Here is a 15,953-nt window from a genome sequence, read left to right as displayed (position 1 = left end):
GTTAATCGTGTGAGGGTTGGAGCATAAGAAACTAGCTATGCAAAATGATTAAAACTTGACAAGGCCCCAAGAGACAACTGGCCAATTGCTGAACCTCGGGAAGGCAGGTTCAGCTGATCCAGAGCCCATCATGTGGGCAGGATCCACTGAACGGAGTATAAAAACACCAGGCCCTGAGGTGATCACTGGTTAGTTCAGGATAAAGCAGGCTGACCAATCACTTGGAGACCAGAAGGAGAGAACTGATCTCTGACTTTCTGACTCTCTGACCGCTCTGATCCTCAAACATTAAGCCCAGGCAACTTTGAATTTGTGGACACATGGTTGGTTATGAGTCTTATTGAGTGTAAGATTTGTAGAGCGCTGGATAAATATGTTGTGCGCAAACAATAATTTGGTGGTTGTTGATACCCAGAATAAACTTCTAAACCTAAATCAGGGATAATGACTTACAGTATATGTTATTTTATTAAATTTGTGACGTTAGTGTACCTTTAAGAGATGTTTTTTTCTAAATCATATTTGCTGCAGTTGTAAGTAGGCAGTTTTGGCTTCAGTTGTTTTCTCATTATGGCACCGATTTGTCAGGAGGAGTCCTTTTATTGCTGCTTAAAGGGGGTTTGTTTATTTTTACTGGGTGTTTATGACTCTGCACTGGTGGGAAAAAAACTGGTTGGCAGGTCAGGTGACAGGAGCGCTTTCATTTTCAGTTCTGAGCTGCAGGTCTTAGTTTTAGAAGGGACAGCAAGCTGGAAAGAAGTGTCTCTCCCTGGTTTTGGAAATTCTGGGGGTTTGCTGAAAGCCTTCGTGGAGTTGAAAATCTGCTGTTGGTGGCTTGCCTAGAGTCCTTGGTGTTTTGGGAAGCTGGTCAGACATCAAACTGTTCTGAGTCTATCCAGAGAACTGCAGACTTCATCCAAAAGACTCAATTCCAGTATCACATGAGCATTAGGCTGTGCTGTATTAAACTTGTTGAAGGGTCCTGTTTATGGGATTGGTTTGATTGAGACAGGTTCTATATTCATTAAAGGTTAAGCATTATCGTTGTTGTTTTGGTGTTGTTTGTAATTGATAGAAGTTGTTGCTAATATTCTTACTATACATGTTAACTGTATTCTTAAATAAACTTTGTTTGGCAAAAGCTCCCTATGGGTCATTTGAATCACACCTGAAGTGAAACCTATCATGCTTATCCTAGCCAAATTCCAGATGCAAAACTTATGATCAAGACCTCACAAAAACCAATGAGACAATCGTCCTTATTTTCAGCAAATAGAAAAGGTGATCTATTAATTGAGTTCTTCGTACCTGGTCTTCGATGTTTATTGGCTGTTTGCCAACTGCAACTCTGGCGATTCCTGGCAAATCTATAAGAGTCAGATCAGGGACACTGGTGGATTCGATTTCAAGACTGATCAATTCACAGCTGATTCCCAGTCCTTCTCCTGCGATTGCATTCTGGGCTGGTAAGATGTCACATATTGAAAAGTAGCTAGATTAGACATCGTGATAAGACACACTATCTTGTGCAGTGAGTAGTTAATGTAGCTTAAAGAGAAATCAGGCTCAAATATATTGTTTATGAGGCTTATTACAACATCTTCCCTCCCTTCAGCTAATGCCCTGAACTTATTCTGTGCCAATCACCCAACTATTCGCACCTACTGAGAAGCATTTGATGCATCTATCAAAAATATGGAATAGATATTGTGATGTACGTTGTGGCATGACCCTTTAAGAGGATGGGTCAGGTGATCCATACCGCGTGGTCTTTATTAGTCCAGATGAGATTTCATATATGATGGATATATGCATCACTGCAAATCAATATATAAGCTGATAGCTAAGATATGCCATTCATCCAAAACCCAAATGTTTGTTATAGATCTGTTAGCATCTGAGTCATAAGTGAACTTGACATTGTAAGGCCTTGATATGGTCTCAGATAGAAGACTGTGTGCAGTTTTGACATGGTGGGTAATATTGAAGCTTTTGGAAGGGTACGGAAGGAGGGTCAGGAGCTTAATTGCAAGTTTGAAGCATCTTACTTGTGAGATAATCTCAGGGACCTGAGACTCTAAACCTTAGAGGTGAGTAGACTGAGAGGTAATTTGATTGAAGTAAATGATTAAGAGGGGAGGCAAAGGCTAGACTATTAATCCAGAATCATCGCTAAACGATAAATCCAGAAACTGTTCTGGGGAGCCGGCTTCGAATCCCACCACAGCAGATGGTGGAATTTGAATTCAATAAAAAATATCTGGAATTAAGAATCTACTGATGACCATGAAACCATTGTCAATTGTTGTAAAAACCCATCTGGTTCACTAATGTCCTTTAAAGAAGGAAATCTGTCATCCTTAATGTCCTTTAAAGAAGGAAATCTGTCATCCTTACCCGGTCTGGCCTACATGTGACTCCAGAACCACAGCAATGTGGTTGACTCTCAACTGCCCTCGGGCAACTAGAGATGGGCAATAAATGCTGACCAGCCAGTGACGCCCATGTCCCACAAATGAATAAAAAAGTATTGAATGAGTTTGTGTAGACAGCTTGCTTCAGTTAGGTAGGATAGTAAGGGCAAGGGGAAAAGGTGAGAGTGGTTGGGGAATTGACCAAGAAGTAGTGCATGATGAAAGTGCTCAGGTCTCAAAGGAACGAATATATTACATATTATGTAATATTATACTCTTGAATTATTGAATAAAAAGACATCCTTCTTATATGAATAGATGCTGGCCTTGTAATAGCTTTGTTATCATGAAATGCACTTTGTTAAGATGTCACATTGGAGGATAATCACTCGATCAGAATCTGACAGCAATAATGATACTCGGGATGGGGATTTGTCGTTGTGTTTTCTCAGGCTATTCCTCAGTATCTTATGGTATAATGAAGCCCGAATATTCACTGCTGGGTTCGGGGGGCAGAGTGCAGACAATTCCCCAAAAAGAATTGTATCTCATACCCCTTCACCCCCACCTCACACAAACCCCATACCATCATATGCTCCTTTAGCAACGTTCCAAGACCCCTCACACCTTCCATTCCAATCCATACCCCACCCCATTCATCCCCAAAGTCTTTTTATAGCCAGTGTGCCAACTTAGTGCCAACTCATGTGAAACCATGCCTCCCACCCACCACCTTTACACCCTCCGTGCCAACTCACCCACGGTGTCCACCTTGGGCAGACCTCAGGATCTGTGCGGAGACTAAATAAAGTTCTTAAATGACTATTGATCAATTCAATATTTTTAAAAAATTGATAAAATGGTAAGATTGTGCACGGCCTATATGTTTTCAAGAAGGAGTTGGATGTACCTCTTGGGGCTAAAGGGCATCAAAGGATATGGGGGGGAACATGGGGTCAGCTTAATGAGTTAGACGATCAGCCATGATCATAATGAATGGCAGAGCAGACTCAAAGGGCCGAATGGCCTACCCCTGCTCCTTTTTTCTATGTTTCTTTATCTGTACTGGACGATTCACTACATTTAACTTTCTTTTATCTCAAGCATTTTTACTCATAGTCCCACCTTAAAGACTCAACAAGTACTTGGAGTTGTCAATCAAACTGCAATCTGACAGTGTGAGGATGGATGTTATTTTTAAAAATAGTTTTGGGGAATTGTGTTATTCTGTAAAGAAGGTTGCGTGTCTGTGTGTGTGAGTGCTTCTTTTGGGTTAACCAAATAAACTGAATCAACAAATTGAGGGATAAATTAAAAGGCAGTGCCAGGGTGCCCGGTGGGCAGTGTCAGGTTCCAGCCCCCCTTCTCCCCAGCTCCCAAGGAGGGCCTCCATGGCTCCCGGTTCTACCAGTGAGGCCATCATGTCTTTTCCCGTTTGATGGGGACCATACGTTATCCTCGCCGGAGAGAACCTTCACCGACAAGGCTGCAGAGGCAAGTGAGCCCGGACGGGGCTAACTTGTAATATTTCAATTCAATTTTAAATAGGAATTAAATACCGAAATCAGTCTCGCCTCCGTTATGGGCGCGAGGTTGGCCTCACCGAGTATCCGGTCCTGGTAAGATCAAGAGAGGCGAGAAATTGGGCGCAAACCTGATTTCTTGACTCCCTCATGCTCTTACCGGCTTGCCCCGCCCATCGGCCTTTGGGGCAAAATGGTAAGATTGTGCACGGCCTATATGTTTTCAAGAAGGAGTTGGATGTACCTCTTGGGGCTAAAGGGCATCAAAGGATATGGGGGGGAACATGGGGTCAGCTTAATGAGTTAGACGATCAGCCATGATCATAATGAATGGCAGAGCAGACTCAAAGGGCCGAATGGCCTACCCCTGCTCCTTTTTTCTATGTTTCTTTATCAGTACTGGACGAAAGAAAAAACTGTTGGGACAAACCTTTACGAATTTCTTGTTCCACCTCGGTTGCACTTTTAAGTCTGTGTGAGTAATCCCTGTAGCTTATTTTTCCTTTCCAAACATTCTCCTTTTTGACTTTTTTGAGCTTCAGTTCCAGTGGACATCTTGTCACAATTCCTGTCATGTTGAATACAAAACCAATGACTAAAAATAACATCTCAATTCAGATCAACATGTGGGTTGTGCGAGGGATTATTTTGGAGATGTGCTGTTAGGGCAAAGTGGTCCTAAACAACAGTCTGTCTTACAGAATCTTCCATTTTAAACATTGGTGTATTCTCTTAAAAATACAATTTAAATTGACTGGATAGTCCGAGTTGGTACCTTATGAACCTCTTACAAACAAACTCAATAAGTACGTTCTTCATTAACAGTCCATCCTTTTGATTATTATTTCCTCCAAAGGAGAATTACTGGCATTTCTGTCCCCTATCGAATGGCAAAAGCTTTTAAAGCTAATTTATTTATGTCACAAGTAGGCTTACATTAACACTTCTTTTTTAAATTATTGGTCTCCATGGGGATTGTAATATCTTTATTGCCAGTGAATGGTTAGGATCTGGAATGTACTGTCCCAGAGAAGGCCAGGAGAGTGGGATGAGCTGAGTTTCTCTTGCAGAGACCCAACATGAACACAATGGGCCGAATAGCCTCTGTGTTGTAACTATTCTATGCATTAAGCTAGCTGTAGTAAGGCCCTTCTTAGCAACTCTTCTATAAGTGTTCCGGTTTCGTCCCACAGTCCAAAGATGTGTGGGTGAGGTGGACTGCCCATGCTAAATTGTCCCTTAGTGTCAGGGGGACTAGCATGGGGTTATGGGGATAGGGAGTGGGTGGGATTATGGTCGGGAGTGAGAGATCCCCTCTCACTCTCCTAAATTCAGTAAGTAGTCTCACAACACCAGGTTAAAGACCAACAGGTTTATTTGGTAACATGAGTTTTCAGAGCGCCGCTCTTTCATCAGGTGAGACTACTTACTGTGCCTACCCCAGTCCAACGCCGGCAACTCCACACCATGGTCTCCTAAACTCCAGTGAATATAATCCTAACCGACATAGTCTCTTCTCATATGCCATCCCAGGAATCAGCCTGGTAAACCTTTGCTGCACTCCCTCTATAGCAAGGACATCCTTCCTCGGGTAAGGGCACCAAAACTGTACACAGCGATGACTTGCAGAAGCAAAAATCTATTGTTGCATTTTATAACCGACCACGGTGGTGTGCTAACTGAGATCTAGACATTGGGCTGGATTTACTGGCCCCGCCCACCACTGGGGTTGCCTGGTTTCCCTGAAAATCGACGGACCTTTGGCTAGACCAGCGAATCTCCTTCAGCAAGTGCCACCAAGAGGAGGCCAGAAGCTCCCGGCCATTGCCTACGTGATGAAATGACAGACTTGATGGGTCGAATGGCCTCCTTCTGCACTGTAGAATTCTATGACTCTAACTCTATTCCCATTGGGGTAAAGAAGGTTCACTGACTTAGTCCTCACTCCCTCATTTTAATGTGTTCAGTACATAAACCGATTATAAAGATGTTTTCCTCAGTTTAGTTTAGTAAACTTGCAAAACTGCATGGCAAGATGGAGAGGCAATGTTTGTTATAATGTTCAGTAAGAAGTCTCACAACACCAGGTTAAAGTCCAACAGGTTTATTTGGTAGCAAATACCATAAGCTTTCGGAGCAATGCTCCTTCGTCAGATGGAGTGGTCTCTGTTCTCAAACAGGGCACAGACACAGAAATCAAATTACAGAATACTGATTAGAATGCAAATCTCTACAGCCAGCCAGGTCTTAAATGTATAGACAATGTGGGGGGAGGGAGCATTCAACACAGGTTAAAGAGATGTGTATTGTCTCCAGACAGTACAGCTTGTGAAATTGTGCAAGTCCAGGAGGCAAGCTGTGGGGGTTACTGATAATGTGACATAAATCCAACATCCCGGTTTAGACCGTCCTCATGTGTGCGGAACTTGGCTATCAGTTTCTGCTCAGTGACTCTGCGCTGTCGTGTGTCGTGAAGGCCGCCTTGGAGAACGCTTACCTGAAGATCCAAGGCTGGATGCCCGTGACTGCTGAAGTGCTCCCCCACAGGAAGAGAACAGTCTTGCCTGGTGATTGTCGAGCGGTGTTCATTCATCCGTTGTCGTAGCGTCTGCATGGTTTCCCCAATGTACCATGCCTTGGGACATCCTTTCTTGCAGCGTATCAGGTAGACAACGTTGGCCGAGTTGCAAGAGTAGGTACCGTGTACCTGGTAGATGGTGTTCTCACGTGAGATGATGGCATCCGTGTTGATGATCCGGCACGTCTTGCAGAGGTTGCTGTGGCAGGGTTGTGTGGTGTCGTGGTCACTGTTCTCCTGAAGGCTGGGTAGTTTGCTGCGGACAATGGTCTGTTTGAGGTTGCGTGGTTGTTTGAAGGCAAGAAGTGGGGGGATGGCCTTGGCGAGACGTTCGTCTTCATCAATGACATGTTGAAGGCTCCGGAGGAGATGCCGTAGCTTCTCCGCTCCGGGGAAGTACTGGACAACGAAGGGTACTCTGTCCACCGTGTCCCGTGTTTGTCTTCTGAGGAGGTCGGTGCGGTTTTTCGCTGTGGCGCGTCGGAACTGTTGATCGATGAGTCGAGCGCCATATCCTGTTCTTATGAGGGCATCTTTCAGCGTCTGGAGGTGCCTGTTGTGATCCTCCTCATCCGAGCAGATCCTGTGTATACGGAGGGCTTGTCCGTAGGGGATGGCTTCTTTAACGTGTTTAGGGTGGAAGCTGGAGAAGTGGAGCATCGTGAGGTTATCCGTGGGCTTGCGGTACAGTGAGGTGCTGAGGTGACCGTCCTTAATGGAGATGCGTGTGTCCAAGAATGCAACCGATTCCGGAGAGTAGTCCATGGTGAGTCTGATGGTGGGATGGAACTTGTTGATGTCATCATATAGTTGTTTCAGTGATTGCTCACCATGACTCCAAAGGAAGAAAATGTCATCGATGTATCGAGTGTATAGCATCGGCTGAAGGTCCTGTGCGGTGAAGAAGTCTTGTTCGAACCTGTGCATGAAGATGTTGGCATATTGAGGTGTGAAGTTTGTCCCCATGGCTGTTCCGTGTGTCTGGATGAAGAACTGGTTGTTGAAGGTGAAGATATTGTGATCCAGCATGAAGCGGATGAGTTGTAAAATTGCATCTGGAAACTGGCAGTTGACGGCATTGAGTACTGAGGCCGTTGCAGCAATGCCATCATCGTGGGGGATGCTGGTGTAGAGTGCCGAGACATCCATTGTGACGAGGAGTGCTCCTGTTCAACAGTTCCGACGCGCCACAGCGAAAAATCGCACCGACCTCCTCAGAAGACAAACACGGGACACGGTGGACAGAGTACCCTTCGTTGTCCAGTACTTCCCCGGAGCGGAGAAGCTACGGCATCTCCTCCAAAGCCTTCAACATGTCATTGATGAAGACGAACATCTCGCCAAGGCCATCCCCACACCCCCACTTCTTGCCTTCAAACAACCGCACAACCCCAAACAGACCATTGTCCGCAGCAACCTACCCAGCCTTCAGGAGAACAGTGACCACGACACCACACAACCCTGCCACAGCAACATCTGCAAGACGTGCCGGATCATCAACACGGATGCCATCATCTCACGTGAGAACACCATCTACCAGGTACACGGTACCTACTCTTGCAACTCGGCCAACGTTGTCTACCTGATACGCTGCAAGAAAGGATGTCCCGAGGCATGGTACATTGGGGAAACCATGCAGACGCTACGACAACGGATGAATGAACACTGCTCGACAATCACCAGGCAAGACTGTTCTCTTCCTGTGGGGGAGCACTTCAGCGGTCACGGGCATTCAGCCTTGGATCTTCAGGTAAGCGTTCTCCAAGGCGGCCTTCACGACACACGACAGCGCAGAGTCACTGAACAGAAACTGATAGCCAAGTTCCGCACACATGAGGACGGTCTAAACCGGGATGTTGGATTTATGTCACATTATCAGTAACCCCCACAGCTTGCCTCCTGGACTTGCACAATTTCACAAGCTGTACTGTCTGGAGACAATACACATCTCTTTAACCTGTGTTGAATGCTCCCTCCACCCACATTGTCTGTACATTTAGGACCTGGCTGGCTGTAGAGATTTGCATTCTAATCAGTATTCTGTAATTTGATTTCTGTGTCTGTGCACTGTTTGAGAACAGAGACCACTCCATCTGACGAAGGAGCAGTGCTCCGAAAGCTTATGGTATTTGCTACCAAATAAACCTGTTGGAGTTTAACCTGGTGTTGCGAGACTTCTTACTGTGCGCACCCCAGTCCAACGCCGGCATCTCCACATCATGTTATAATGTTGTCATAGGATAGAGTGCTGATTGAACGAAAAGGAAACACACTAAGAAACACATAGAGCGTGTGAGACGAACAGGTAATGATTGATTCTAAAATTGCCTTACCGCTCCCCCGGGGAAGTGACACCCCCGACAGTGCCTCCAACACTGAGCTTTTCCCGGAACTCTGGTCTCCGATCACTGCGATGGCAGGAAGTCCCAAGTCCTTGTCCACACCAAATGCTCTCAGTGAGTCAATGAGATCGATGCAAGGTCGTACCTTCATTTCGTACTCATTGTAAAACGCGGTGTCCATTGCCTGAAAGAGAGAACATTGTCAAACAAATAAATGCAATATTCTTTTTAACAATGATATTTTAATTGAGTTTCCAGAGTAGGAATAAGATATTATACTTGTGTATTTAAGACAGAGATAGACAGGTTATTGAGTGGTAAGGGGATCAAAGGTTACGGGGAAAGAATGGGAGATTGGAGTTGAGAAAGTTATCAGCTTTGATCAAATGGTGGAGCAGACTCGATGGGTTGAATGGCCTAATGCTTCTCCTATATCTTATGTTCTTATTACATATCCACTCTTTCCCTAACACAATTACAGAGTTCCAATTTCCTTCCTGCACCTAGTGGGGCACTAAGGCAGACTTCTTTTGTCTGATTCCATAGCTAGTTAGTCCTGGAGCAGGTCACTAATCTGTCACCAGAGGCTTATAGCTTGAGGGGCGCCACTCCGCATCAAGCACGGCTGACTAGGAGACTCTCCCACTCTTACTGCCAGCCTTGGGTCTATTAAAACTATTTGCAGGTTGACACTCAATCTTTGGCCATCAAGTCCTGGGTTGGGACTTGAACCTGGAGCTTCTGGCTCAGAGGCAGGGACGTTACCCATTGCGCCACAAGGTTACCACGTGCTACAGAGTGCATTGTCGGTATTTTTCTTGACAATCACGAGTAGCTGTCTATGGATTGCCATGATGTTCTGAGTCCACCATAATTGTTTTATCTGCTTGAGAAAAATCTGTCCAAGCAGCTGCCCCTCATGCCTGATAGAAAGATAGAAACTTAGAAGTAAGAATAGACCATTCGGCCCTTCGAGCCTGCTCCGCCATTCATTTTGATCATGGCTGATCAACAAATTCAATATCCTGATCTCACCTTCCCCGTTATATCCCTTGATCCCTTTAGCACCAAGAGCTGGAACTAATTTCTTCTTGAAATCAGACATTTTGGCCTCAACTACTTTCTGTGGTAGTGAATTCCACAGAATCACCACCCTCTGACTGAAGAAGTTTCTCCTCACCTCAGTCCTAAAAGCTTTACCTCCTATCCTCAAACTATGACCCCTAGTTCTGGACTCCCCCACCATCGAGAATATTCTCTCTGAATCTGCCCTGTCTGATCCAGTTAGAATTTTATAAGTTTCCACGAGATCCCCTCTCACTCTCCTAAACTCAGTAAGTAGTCTCACAACACCAGGTTAAAGTCCAACAGGTTTATCTGGTAGCACGAGCTTTCAGAGCGCCGCTCTTTCATCAGGTGAGACTACTTACCCAATCCAACGCCAGCAACTCCACACCATGGTCTCCTAAACTCCAGTGAATATAATGCTAACCGACATAGTCTCTCCCCACATGGCAGATCTGCCATCTCAGGAATCAGCCTGGTAAACCTTTGCTGCACTCCCTCTATAGCAAGGGCATCCTTCCTCGGATAAGGGCACTAAACTGTACACAGCGATGACTTGCAAGAGCAAAAATCTCTTGTTGCATTTTATAATCGAGCACGGTGGTGTGCTAACTGAGATCTAGACATTGGGCTGGATTTCCTGGCCCCGCCCACCGCTGGGGTTGCCTGGTTTCCCTGAAAATCGACGGACCTTTGGCTAGACCAGCGAATCTCCTTCAGCGGGTGTCACCAAGAGGAGGCCAGAAGCTCCCGGCCATTGCCCACGTGAGGAAATGCCAGATGCGTGTAAAAATAGCAATGTAACAAACACTGGGGATTTCTGGCCAATACATATCCCTCAGCTATTGATTATCTGATTGCTGTCTGCAGGGCTTGCTGCGTGCAGATTGGTTGCTGCACTTCCTACATAGCTACAGTACTTCAAAAAGTACTTCATTGGCTGTAAAGTGCACTGGGAGGCTGTGAAAGGTGATATATAAATGCTTGTCCTTTTTTTTCTGTCATGCCTAATTGGGCAATGCCACTAGTTCCCACCATCATGCATATCTATGCCCTTGAGAGATGAATGGAGAAGTCGCGGGTGTGTGTGTGGGGGGGGGGCGGGGGTGAGTGGGATGTGGGGGGGTGTAGAGGGCGTGGGGGAGGCGGGGTGGTGGAGGGGTGCAGGATGGGCGGATAGATTGCAGGAGGCTGTGGTTCCTGCATTACTTTCACAACACAAAGTCGCTTGCCTTAACCGAGATTTTTCTCTGTTCTTCCTTTTGTGTGTCCAGTGTACCAAATGCAGACAGCCAGACCTCAGTCAGACCAGCAGGGCCCGTGCAGTTAGCATCACCTCCATTAACAACCGGCACCGCGCTTGGAATACCGGTTTGAGGCAGTTCCGGCAGTGGGTTAATTGTTGACGGCAACAAATATTCAAGCCCCTTGGAAAGGAAAGAAAGTAACTGTGTAACTTGACATCAACAGACACAATTCCAAAAGATCAAACAAATCCCAGCCCGACTACTCATTCCTGGCCTGGCTGCTGTCTCCCATGGACATCCTCAAACTCACATCCCACTCACTCCCCCCACCAACAGGAACAGAAGCAACATTTCAGACTCCTTAATATGGGCTCCACAGAGAGAGGAGAACGTGGTGTAAAAAGATCAAATGTTAATCAGGCACGTTCCCTCATGACCTGTTTAGGTGGCACAGTGGTTAGCGCTGCTGCCTCACGGCACCAGGGACCCAGGTTCGATTCCTGGCTTGGGTCACTGTCTGTGTGGAGTTTGCACATTCTACCCGTGTCTGCGTGGGTTTTCTCCGGTTTGATTTGATTTATTATTGTCACATGTATTAACATACAGTGAAAAGTGTTGTTTCTTGTGCACTATACAGACAATGCATACCATTCATAAAGAAGGAAATGAGAGAGCGCAGAATGTAGTGTTACGGTCATAGCTGGGGTGTAGAGAAAGATAGTTTAAAAGAGTTAGAATGAAGTTTTAGAAGCATAGAAGGGTGGTAAAAGATAGAATTAGAAGGTATGCTGGGCACAGCTTGCAAGATGCGCAGGTTAGGTGGATTGGCCAAGCTAAATTGCACCTTAGTGTTGGGGGACTAGCTAGGGTATATGCATGGGGTTATGGGGATAGGGCCTGGGTGGGATTGTGGTCGGCGCAGACTCGATGGCCCGAATGGCCTCCTTTCTCTGGCCATTGCTTCAGGAACACTGAAAATCCCATAGGGTACCTAATGGTGTCTCTCTCTTCTTATCCAATCAGATTCAATCCTAATCAGATATTTATTTGAATATTTAAATTATTCACGAATCTGTCTTGCAGCATATCACTCAGTGATGATCCCAAATTCACACTGCACCACTTATTGCCTTGGCTTTGTGATAAATGTAGCAATTGTCTCCCCTTAGGCAGAATTAAAGTTGTTTGTTTTGAGGAATCAACTGCATAACAATCATAGAATTTCAGAGAAGAGAAACCCTACAGTGCAGAAAGAGGCCATTCGGCCCATCGAGTCTGCACCAACCACAATCCCACCCAGGCCCTACCCCCATATCCCTTCATATTTTACCCGCTAATCCCTCTCATCTACGCATCCCAGAACACTAAGGGGCAATTTTTTTTTTAGCATAGCCAATCAACCTAACCCGCACATCTTTGGACTGTGGGAGGAAACCGGAGCACCCGGAGGAAACCCACGCAGACACGAGGAGAATGTGCAAACTCCACACAGACAGTAACCCAAGCCAGGAATCGAACCCAGGTCCCTGGAGCTGTGAAGCAGCAGTGCTAACCACTGTGCCACCGTGCCTCCCTACAGAAGGAGGCCATTCGGCCCATCGAGTCTACACCGACCACCATTCTACTCAGGCCCTATTCCCGTAAGGCCACATATTTACCCTGCTGATCCCCCTGATACTAGGGTCAATTTATCATGGCCAATCAACCTGTCCTGCACATCTTTGGATTACATTGAGTAACATTGCTAACATTGAGCTTTTTAGCTCGGAGGCTGTAGTATATTATTCACTGTTCTGTGGGATGAAAAACATCCTGTAATGTTAAGGATTACTAGATTACTTGTAATTCTAAATCTGTCTTCTCTAATCCCGTGTTCCCATTGGGTGTCTTTCTTCCTGTCCCAGCACAACCTTTCTGACCTTTTCGCTGATGCTCAATTAATGGGCTGGAAAGAGGAAGATCGCGTATGCTCAGCCACCCGGATTTATTCACATCAACTTTCTCCTCCAGACCTGGCTTCCAGAAAGATTCCAGCCATCACTCCAGGAAGCAGAGATCAATGTAACACATAGATGTTAAAAATCTGGAAAATTCATGGAAAATTCTATTCTGATCTCCCAAGGCCATCAAGAAAGTCTGAAGAGTTAAAATTTATTCATTACTCTCACAAGTAGGCTTACATTAACACTGCAATGAAATTACCGTGGAAATCTCCTAGTCGCCTGTTGGGGTACGCTGAGGGAGAATTTAGCATGGTCAATGCACCTAACCAGCACGTCTTTCAGACTGTGGGAGGGAACCGGAGCACCCGGGGGAAACCCATGCAGACACGGAGAGAACGCGCAAACTCCACCGCAGGCAATGACCCAAGCCGGGAATCGAACCTGAGTCCCTGGCGCTGTGAGGCAGTAGTGCTAACCACTGTGATTCCAACAATTGCTGGAAAGAAATTTGAACTTGTGCCTTTGAAAATGGACAGTGTTGCTTCTTCGTCCTGTTACACTCCTTGCCCACTGCACTTCCTACTCGTTACATGTAATGAACATGTTGTATAACATGCGGGGAGTGTAATGGGTAGGGACTGTAATCATCGAGTCATACAGCACAGAAACAGGCCCTTCGGCCCATCATGTCTATGTCAAACATCAAAATCAACCTATACTAATCCCATTTATCAGCATTTGGACCGTAGCTTACTATGCCTTGGTGATTTAAGTGCTTGTCCAGATGCTTCTTCAATGGGTAGCTGCCTCCATCACACTCTCAGACAGCGCGTTCCCTATTTCCAACACCCTCTGGGTGAAAAAAATCTTTCTATGGATCCCCTCTAAACCACTTGCTCCTCACCTTAAACCTACACCCTCTGGTCGTAAACATCTCTGCCATGGAGAAAATATTCTTTACAATCTCCCCTATCTATCTATGCCTCTCATAATTTTGTATACCTCTATCAACGCCCCCCCCCCCCCCCCCCCCCCCCAGCCTATCCTGTCTCTCCTCATAGCTGATACTTTTCCTGGGAGTGGGGTGTAACGGACAGATTGCTTATGGGTGGGAGTGTAACAGGTGGAGAGGCATGATGCAGAGATGCCAGCGTTGGACGGGGTGGGCACAGTAAGAAGTGGAGAATGTAATGGTGGAATGTAAAGGCAACCAGTGCGATACTGTGCGTTTAGCATTATTACTCAATTTGAATTTTCCTTTTACATGCTCGGGACACAGTACCTGGGGACACAGTACCTGGGGACGCAGTACCTGGGGACGCACTACCTGGGGGACACTGTACCTGGGGGACGCAGTACCTGGGGGACGCTGTACCTGGGGGACGCTGTACCTGGGGGACGCTGTACCTGGGGGACGCAGTACCTGGGGGATACAGTACCTGGGGACACAGTACCTGGGAACGCGATTTCTTATTCCGGTTCATGCTTGCCGCCAAATTCCAGTGTCTATGGAAGTCTTGCAGTTAATCTGTGGAGATAAATAGTAGATTTTTGTTCCAGTGTTAATTGTTAATGGCAGAAGACCATCACCAACTGGCTAAGAGGCTCACAAGACATTTACTTGGTTAACTAGTCAAACTGAATCAATTGATTAACAAAAATACAGCAATGCAGGTAATGGGGAACAGTTATCATTTTATATAGAGAATGCATGTTAAAGGGGCTGATGAAGAATCCTGCATTGATCTCCATGATATAGGAAGGTAAGCAGTGATTTGATTGAAGGTTTTAGGACTCTGGAAGGAATTGATGGAGTAGAGTAGCGAATCTGGAATGCGCTGCCTGTGAAGGTAGTGGAGGCTGGAAACTTCACAACCTTTAAAAAATATTGGGATGATCACTTGAAATATCATAACACTCAAGGATATGGGACAAGTGCAGGAAAATGGGATTAGCGCCTCTTTAGTGGTAGATAATGTCAGTGTAGATTCAATGGGCCGAAGGGCCTTTTCTGCGCTGTATGGCTCTTTGGGTGGAATTTTACTGGCACGTCCGCCCGAGGTTTGTAAGATCCCGCCCGAGGCCAACAGAGGATGCCGTTCTCCGAGCCTCATCGCCCCCGAAATCGGGGTGGACGTGCCGGTAAAATACTCTATAGTGAGAAACTTTTCCCACTGATGGGATACTCTCTGACAAGGGGACAGGCCATTCAAAAAAGAAGTTAGGAAACATTTCTTCATGCAGAGGGTGGTAGAAATGCAGAATACTCTCGCCAGAAAAGCAGTAGGTGCCAGCCCAATCAATCACTTTTTAACCTGAGATTGATAGATTTTTGCCACAGGAGGATGTACAATGATATGGAGCCCTTACGTCATAAAAGGGTTAATAATCTCACAGGTTTAAAAATCACATAAGCTGCAAGCTGAACCTCAGTCACACAGGGAAAGTAAGCCCAGATAAAAGGCAAGGACCATCTAATCGAATGATGTGCAGCTGCAGTTCATGTTTGCCCATAAAAACAAGGAATAATGGAAAAATGGAGATTGCTATACCATTGATCAGAGATATAGCTACCATTTTTTCATAATATAACATGCACAAGTTTTAACTGGACACTATACCCTTATGTATGCATGATGTGACCTCAACTATGATTGGATAGAGATAACTCCTATTTGTCTATTGGTAATATGCTAATTACTCTTATCACAGAATACTACAGTGCAGTCTGCACCGACGCATGGAAGGCTCTGACCTGCCCACCTAATCCCAGCGCTTGACCCATAGCCTTGAATGTTATGGCGTGACAAGCACTCATCCAGGTACTTTTTAAAGCAGATG

The 15,953-nt window shown here is 45.7% G+C and overlaps 1 protein-coding gene across 1 annotated transcript in view; it reads right to left on the bottom strand.

The window, feature by feature from the left end:
- LOC144506634 (interferon-induced GTP-binding protein Mx3-like) overlaps positions 1–15,953 on the bottom strand; it is a 60,230-nt gene that overhangs the window by 34,030 nt on the left and 10,247 nt on the right. The window contains exons 2-6 of the mRNA XM_078233004.1: positions 14,567–14,640; positions 11,155–11,349; positions 8,849–9,041; positions 4,368–4,505; positions 1,309–1,463 (exon numbers count right to left, since the gene is read on the bottom strand). Coding sequence (XP_078089130.1) covers positions 1,309–1,463; positions 4,368–4,505; positions 8,849–9,041; positions 11,155–11,349; positions 14,567–14,596 — 711 coding nt within the window. The 5' untranslated portion in view covers positions 14,597–14,640. The remainder of the gene's footprint in view (positions 1–1,308; positions 1,464–4,367; positions 4,506–8,848; positions 9,042–11,154; positions 11,350–14,566; positions 14,641–15,953) is intronic.

This window comes from Mustelus asterias, chromosome 17, assembly GCF_964213995.1.
Source record: "Mustelus asterias chromosome 17, sMusAst1.hap1.1, whole genome shotgun sequence".
Classification (NCBI taxonomy): domain Eukaryota; kingdom Metazoa; phylum Chordata; class Chondrichthyes; order Carcharhiniformes; family Triakidae; genus Mustelus; species Mustelus asterias.
The sequence above is the reverse complement of the archived record's forward strand: the minus strand, read 5'-3'. Positions and strand labels throughout refer to the sequence as shown.